This window comes from Anabas testudineus, chromosome 11 (genome assembly GCF_900324465.2).
Source record: "Anabas testudineus chromosome 11, fAnaTes1.2, whole genome shotgun sequence".
Taxonomy (NCBI): domain Eukaryota; kingdom Metazoa; phylum Chordata; class Actinopteri; order Anabantiformes; family Anabantidae; genus Anabas; species Anabas testudineus.
In genome coordinates this window covers 1717163-1724780 of record NC_046620.1, presented here as the reverse complement: position 1 = coordinate 1724780, position 7618 = coordinate 1717163, and the positions used below count along the sequence as shown (strand labels likewise).

General features: G+C 38.9%; 3 gene segments (V, D, J or C); 2 read left to right on the top strand and 1 right to left on the bottom strand.

Moving 5' to 3' along the window:
- The window catches only part of LOC113153590, a gene marked incomplete at its 5' end in the record, with an annotated part of 31187 nt that extends 25982 nt beyond the window's left edge, over positions 1–5205 (bottom strand). The window contains 2 exon segments of the C gene segment in view: positions 4716–4932; positions 5021–5205. Coding sequence covers positions 4755–4932; positions 5021–5205 — 363 coding nt within the window.
- On the top strand, positions 163–647 carry LOC113153593. The segment is given in 2 exon segments: positions 163–214; positions 325–647. Coding segments are annotated over 2 exon segments (375 nt in total).
- Positions 3429–4140, top strand: LOC113155268. The segment is given in 2 exon segments: positions 3429–3616; positions 3833–4140. Coding segments are annotated over 2 exon segments (357 nt in total).
- Positions 5206–7618: the final 2413 nt, after the last annotated feature.

Here is a 7618-nt window from a genome sequence, read left to right as displayed (position 1 = left end):
CCTGTTGGAGTGGGTCAGAGCATTTCCATAGAGCCACTTTGCATCAGCAGCACCATGCTCCAGTGCTCTGGGAGAGTTTATAGTCCTGAGACTTGAACCCTGGATGACTGACAGCTGTCCTTCATGACAACAGAAGACACAGAAATCCTCCTCATCCAAAACATGACTCTGATCTCCGTCCTCATCTGGACTCTCCTCTGCTGCTGCTTCACAGGTAAAGTCCAGAGAATCCAACTCCTCTCCTCTATCAACATGTGTCCCTCTGAAATGAAGCCCACAAAACCATGATGCTGCTGCTTTATGTTGTTGTCTCTGTATCCTCAGAGTCCAGAGGTCAGGTCACAGTGACTCAGCCTGGAGCAGTGAGAACTGATCTGGGAGGAACCGTCAGCATCAAATGTAGAACCAGTCAGAATGTGTATGATGGGAACTATTTAGCCTGGTACCAACAGAAAGATGGAGAAACTCCTAAACTGCTTTTTTACTATGTAAACAGTCGAGTGTCTGGGACTCCAGGTCGTTTTACAGACAGTGGATCAAACTCTGACTTCACTCTGACCATCAGTGGAGTCCAGACTGAAGATGCAGCAGTTTATTACTGTCAGGGTGAACATTATGTGAACAGTCAGTGGTTGTTCACACAGTGAAAAGTGGTCGTACAAAAACCTCCCTCAGTCAGACTGAACAGAAACTGAACTGACTGCTGCAGCTGGAAGCTACTGATACAGTTCACTGAACACACACTCACACACACACACACACACACACACACACACACACACACACACACACACACACACACTAACAGTACATGTACTCGGTGTAAATTACATCTCACTTTGAACTTAAAAAAACACATTAATACATTATGTCAGTAAACATACTGTACACAATCTAACATTTAATATACTGTCATAAATTGCAAAAACCTAATTTAAGGCTTAATCTGATAAACATTTTCCATCTTTACCTCAAAAATACATTAATAGCTAAGAAATATAAGAATGAGACAAAACAATTGTGGATACAAATAATTTTTTGTTCTAAAAAAAGTTTAGTGTGTGCAGCTAATATTTTTTTTTATCACAGAAAAAACGTTAAATTCATAATTTATTAATGTAAACCATAAAACATGTCTCTTAGACCCCATCCCGACTAGACTGCTTTAGTATGTTTTACTTTTGATCAGCACGTCCGTATTAGATCAGATCAATCTTATTTCTAACAGGCTACGTACCCCAGGCTTTAAAGATTGCTGTAGTCAAACCTCTACTCAAAAAATCTACTCTGGACTCGGGGTTTTAGCTAATTATAGACCAATATTCAATATTTCTTATATTAATAAAATCAATTATGTCTTTGCTCAGTACTTTGTTGAAGTAATTGTAGCACCAATTAAGACCTCCAGTGATTTTGAGTGTGATGCTTCAAGTTTAGTACCTATTCCTGGGCAGTTTCTCTCATTCATATTTGCAGTACCTCTCAGGTTCCATCAGGTTTGATGGGGAGCATCAGCACAGCCATTTTCTGATCCATTCCAATTAAAAACTTGGCAGAGTGAAGATATTTATGTGAAAATGATTCTTTATTATATCAGACTGCAACATTTTGCTACATGCTGTAGAACATTTGATGATTATCAGTAAATTGGCCGGACCACTCAAGGCCTTTCCCAGAGTTATTACGTAGCAACTCTCTTGTTATCTTGGATGAGTGCTTACGGACTTTGTCTTGTTGAAAGATGAACTGTTGCCCCAGTTTGAGGTCCAGAGTGGCTTACAACACCTTTTCATCAAGGATGTGTCTGTATCATGCTACATTCATCTTTCTATCTATTCTGACTAGTTTCCCAGTTCCTGCCACTGAAAAACATCCCCAAAGCATGATGCTGCCACCACCTTACTTTACTATAGGGATGGTATTGGTCAGGTACAGAGAGGTGCCTGGTTTCATCCAGACATGACACTTGGCCTTTAGGCCAAAGATTTGAGTCATTGTTTCATCAGATCAGAGAATCTCTTTTCCTATGGTCTGAGAGTCCTTCAGGTGCATTTTGACAAACCTTAACTGAGGAGTGGTTTCCGTCTGACCACTCTACGATAGATGCCTGATTAGAGGAGTGCTGCAGAGGTGATTGTACTTCTGGGACGTTCTCCTCTCTCCACCGAGAAAAGCTGGAGCTCTCTCAGAGTAAAGGCCTTTCTCTCACTCTAACAATTAACCACAGCTCAATTTTGAGTGTCATAGCAACGGCTGTGAATTCTTATGTATATGTGATTTTTTGTGGAAACTGGAGTTGGTCACGTGTTACTAGGAAGTCGTTGGAAGCCGTTTCCAGGAGGTCTCGACTCAATGCTCGATAGTCCAGGAATGGAACAAGTCTGCCTGCAATTAACTAACTGGACTCCACATTAACTTAAAGACATTAACTGTTATACTGAACTGCCTGCTGCCTACACAGCATGTAATCACCCATATGAGGATGGGTTCCCTGTTGAGTCTGGTTCCTCTCAAGGTTTCTTCCTTTTTCTCTTGCCACCGTCGCCCTCGGCTTGCTCATCAGGGACAATCTGATTATTAGGATTCTTACACATTCACTGTTCATGTACTGTTCTTTGGTTGTGTAAAGCTGCTTTGTGACAATGTCAATTGTAAAAAATACTTTACAAATAAAATTGTATTGAATTGAATTGAATTTTTTTTTATTTTTAAGAAGATCTCAAACAGACTTATTTCGATTTGACATTATGGGGTGTTTGTAGAATTTTGAGGAAAATAATGAACTTAATCTATTTTGATATGAGGCTGCAACATAACACATTGTATAAAGTGCTGTGAATACTTTCTGGATACACTGTACTGTAAAAAGAAAGAACAGTATTAAAAACTTTATGATCAAAGAAACACTAAAAATAACCCACAAGACCCTCAGAACTCAGAACTTTATTTCTTAGAGTAACTTTAGTATTGGAATCATTACAAAGCAAAGATGAATGATCTAGTTAAAACTATTTGTACATATACATATACTGTCAGTACTAAATCAAATACAGGAACATGAGACTCAAAGTCAACAAATACATAGAAGCTGATCAATCAAGTTGACCTTGGAAACATCAGCTGACTAAACTGTTTCTAAACTGTTTTCTTCTTCACAGTGGTCTGAACATTGAAATATTAACTGGGTCAAACTCTGTCTGCTGAAAATGATCATGTTGTTAAATTCAGCACAACAACATTCAGAAAACTCACTTTACTACTCATAAAGTGGTAAGTTTTACTACAAGGAGTTTTTAACAACACTAAAAAGATTCTGATGTCCATTAATCCCTGAGTTAGTTTGGTACCAAACTTCTGAATATTCTTTACAGTTAAAGATGTAAACATGACGACCAGCGTTTTCAGCAGTGATGAGAAACCTGCTGATGTGTTGCTGACAGCTCCAGTTGACTGACTGTGTGTGTTTGCATATGTGTCCTGCCTCTCTGCTCCCAGCTGTTAAGAGACCAGTGTTGATCAGTGTCTGTCCAGGTCTTTCAGAGACACTGACACAGCGGCAGCACAGCGATGATGTCTCTGACTCTACTGCTGGCCACCCTGGGGCTCCTTGTTCAGGGTGAGACTCTCTTGTGAAAACTGGGCTTCAGGATGGAACCAGGTTCACCACAATGATGTTCTGCTATGATGGAGAACCAGTGGAACCAGCAGCATTGACCTTCTTCCATCTCTTGTCCATGTTAAACTAATGATCCTCTTCTGTTTGGATGTTGATCATCTTTGTCCAAACTGGATTTGTCTCAATAACCCTTCTCCTCTGTTTCATGGTTTCCAGGTTCATCAGGTGACATCGTCCTGACTCAGTCTCCTGGAGCTTTGTCTGTTGTTTCAGGTCAAACTGTTAATATCAGATGTAAAGTCAGTTCATATGTTGGTAATAATCTGCAGTGGTACCTCCAGAAACCTGGAGAAGCTCCTATACTATTGATTTATGATGCAGCTTCTCGTCAGTCTGGAGTTTCAGATCGTTTCAGTGGAATTGGATCAGATCCTGACTACACTCTGACCATCAGTACAGTTCAGACTGAAGATTCAGGAGTTTATTATTGTCAGCAGGATTACAGCTTCCCGTTCACACAGTGAAACAATGTCGTACAAAAACCTCCCTCAGCTGAAGAGGAACTGATCTGAATCAACATCTGCTCAGAATCAGAGAGACTTAAAAAATGGCCTTTGACACTAAAGTTAATGTCACATAATATTATAAAATTTAAATCATAGTAATATAAGTTAAATGCTCATTGTTGAACCTTAATATTTATCATTGATTAGAGTCTGATGATTTTGTATTTATTTTAAAGTATTCATTGTTGTTTTTTTCTGTAAATGTAGATTTTCAATACATTTAAATATAAGTTGTTGATCATATGACAAAGTTATTTTTGTCATAGATGAGTGCAGTGTCTGTAATAAAGTAGTTTTTGTTAGTTTTTGAATAACACTGGGTAAATTTGTAAGCATTAAAAAAATAAGAAGGCTCAATATGAGACAGAAACATCACCTTAGTTTAGATGAATAAGCAGAAACAAATGTTTTGAATGAGATTTTATTTTATTGTATTGAAATAATCAAAACGTTACAAAGCGAAAGCAACAACAAGATATTTTTAATGAAACATGTCATTAGAGACTGAATTAAAGAAAAAGACAAAGACAGAGAGCAGAGGAAAACCAGTAACAGAGTCTTAGTGATTCAGGTCAACACTGGTCTCTCCTCAGAGTCTCTGTGACTGGACTCTGGGAGCCCTGGGAGGCCTCACAGGTCACAGAGTTCACCTTGGTCCACTGGTCTGCAGGGATCCTCAGGGTGCTGCTCCAGCTGTAGAGTCTGTCCTTCCCCAGCACCCCGGGACTCCTGATCTCCTCCTTGCTGCTGCTGTCAATTCAAATGTATTCAAGTTTATTGATACAGCACCAAATCATAACAGAATTATCTCTGTGCACTTCACAAAATAAGGTCGAACCTCATCAATTCAAAGAAAGAACCGAACAATCCTCTTTGACTGTCCACCTTCCAGGACAGAGTCCAGTCTGAGGGGAAGCCCTTGTTGGCCAGACACACAAGTGTGACCTTGTCCTGCTTCAGCTCCTTGGAGGGGGGCAGCACCGTCAGGGTGGGACGAGCATCACCTACAGTAGGAGACACCAATCAGCTTAGAGGACATAGAGCACTCAGCTGTCCATCAAACAGCAGATACTTGGACACCTTTACTGTGTGACAGTTGATTTTCTCCTTCTAAAAGTAACTCAGCTCATTTTTCTGAATACATATATTTAACTTTCTTTCCCATACAGGCACTAAAACCAACAACAAAGAAACATGTCACCCAGTGGAGCAGTATGTCTGCATGATGTGTTTTTAAATTGTATTTGGACAAAAGCAGAGATCTGTGGTGAATCAGCTGATTGCAGACTGACAGACGTTACTGTACGATTGTGGTTTGAGGATCTTTGACAAAGCAGAACACATCTGAAGTTACAGTTGAAAGAGTTTCTGTCCGATGGTTTTTCTGCTCCACCAGTCACTGACTCACACATTGTTTCACTTCCTGAGAGAAACTTCTGATGCAGATCAACACAGAACAAGTCCTCATCTGACCTGAAACATGTTAGACTACACTGTAAATAACTAATACAAAGACTGAAATGAATCTTCAGAACAAACATTTAAAAGTAAATCTTAAATTATAATTTGATTTTAAATGAATAAACGGCAACAATAAAATAAAGTGTTTACCCTTAATTATCTCATGTATACAAACTGAATCTATTGCCAAGATTATCAGAAGAGCAACATTTAATTTGATCAAATGCTCAAGAACAAATTCAGCCACAGTCGTATTTATATAAGAAAAATTTTGAATTTACTTGAACATTTGAAGAATTATAAAAGACAAATTGATCAATTTTAAGATTTAAAATGTAAAAGAATTTCATATAGAAAAATATTCATTCATAACATTGAACCCTTTTTAATTCTATTTCAAAACTGATGAAATTGTAAATTTTCATTTTGCTTCATTTCTAGCTCTTCATATTTTCACAAATTAACTGTAATATGCAAATAAAGGTTCAGTACAGTTTCTCTGAATTCAGTTTTAGAGAAAACATAATCAAGTCAACAGGAGATGAAAAGTTTAACTTACTTCCAAATTCCACTTTGGTTCCTCCACCGAAAGTGTACCACAGTGAAACAAACTAATGGAGTCGTCGTACAAAAACCTCTGACTGTAGAGAGACACGGCTCTCTGACTCTGACAAAATGAACTAAACCTTCGAACCAACACAACTCAGATTTACCAGAAATAAAGATTATTCTACTAGTTTAATTTTTCTTTTATTCATTACGTTTTTACTTTTCTGCTGTTAACAGATTTTATATCTTTGTATAAACATGTGTAAATTAAAATGGACATTGTCTATTTCTCCTGGAACACTAAATAATAAAGAGAACAACTGCTCCAATAAAAAGAGAGTTCAAATATTTCACTTACTTCCAAATTCCACTTTGGTTCCTCCACCAAACGTGTACCACAGTGAAACAAAGTCAGTGAGTCGTCGTACAAAAACCTCTGACTGTAGAGAGACACGGCTCTCTGACTCTGAAACAAACTAACTCAACAGAAGTAGTTGCTGGAGGTAACAACGTCTCAGCCAATGTGAAAACTAACAATAACTGTAAAGTGTGTATACACACAGAATATATACAATTATAAAAAAATACAGAACTGTATATTGAATGAATTTATACCTTTTTTAACTAAATTTGTTGTAATTCTTCTGGTAGCAATATAAATAGAAGCTTCTCCATTGAAATCAAAATAAAAAAAGGTCCAGAAAAATAAAACCTCAACATATAGAGGTGTAGTGAAAATTCCTAAACTTCTTCTTCTCTTTCGGCTTTTCCCATCAGGGGTTGCCACAGCGAATCATCCTTTTCCACTAAACTCTATCATGGGCATCTTCTACCCTCGCACCAGCCAACCTCATGTCCTCTGTTAAGACATCCATATATCTCCTCCTTGGTCGTCCTCTTGTCCTCCTGCCTGGCAGCTCCATCTCCAACATCCTTCTACCAATATATTCACTATCCCTCCTCTGAACATGTCCAAACCACCTCAGTCTGGCCTCTCTGACTTTGTCGCTAACACAGGCAACGTGAGCCGTCCCTCTGATGTACTCGTTCCTTATTCTGTCTAACCTGGTCACTCCTAAGGAGAACCTCAACATCTTCATCTCTGCTACCTCCATCTCAGCCTCTTGTCTCTTTCTCACTGCTACCGTCTCTAACCCATAGAGCAGAGCTGGTCTCACCACTGTCTTGTACACCTTTCCTTTGAGTCTTGCTGACACTCTTCTGTTACACAACACTCCTGACACTTTCCTCCACCCGCTCCAACCTGCCTGCACTCTCCTCTTCACCTCTTTTCCACACTCGCCATCACACTGAACTGTTGACCCCAAGTACTTAAACTCCTGTACCTTCTTCACCTCAGCCCCCTGTAACCTAACGCTTCTACCTTGATCCGTCTCGTTCAGACACATGTATTCTGTCTTACTAC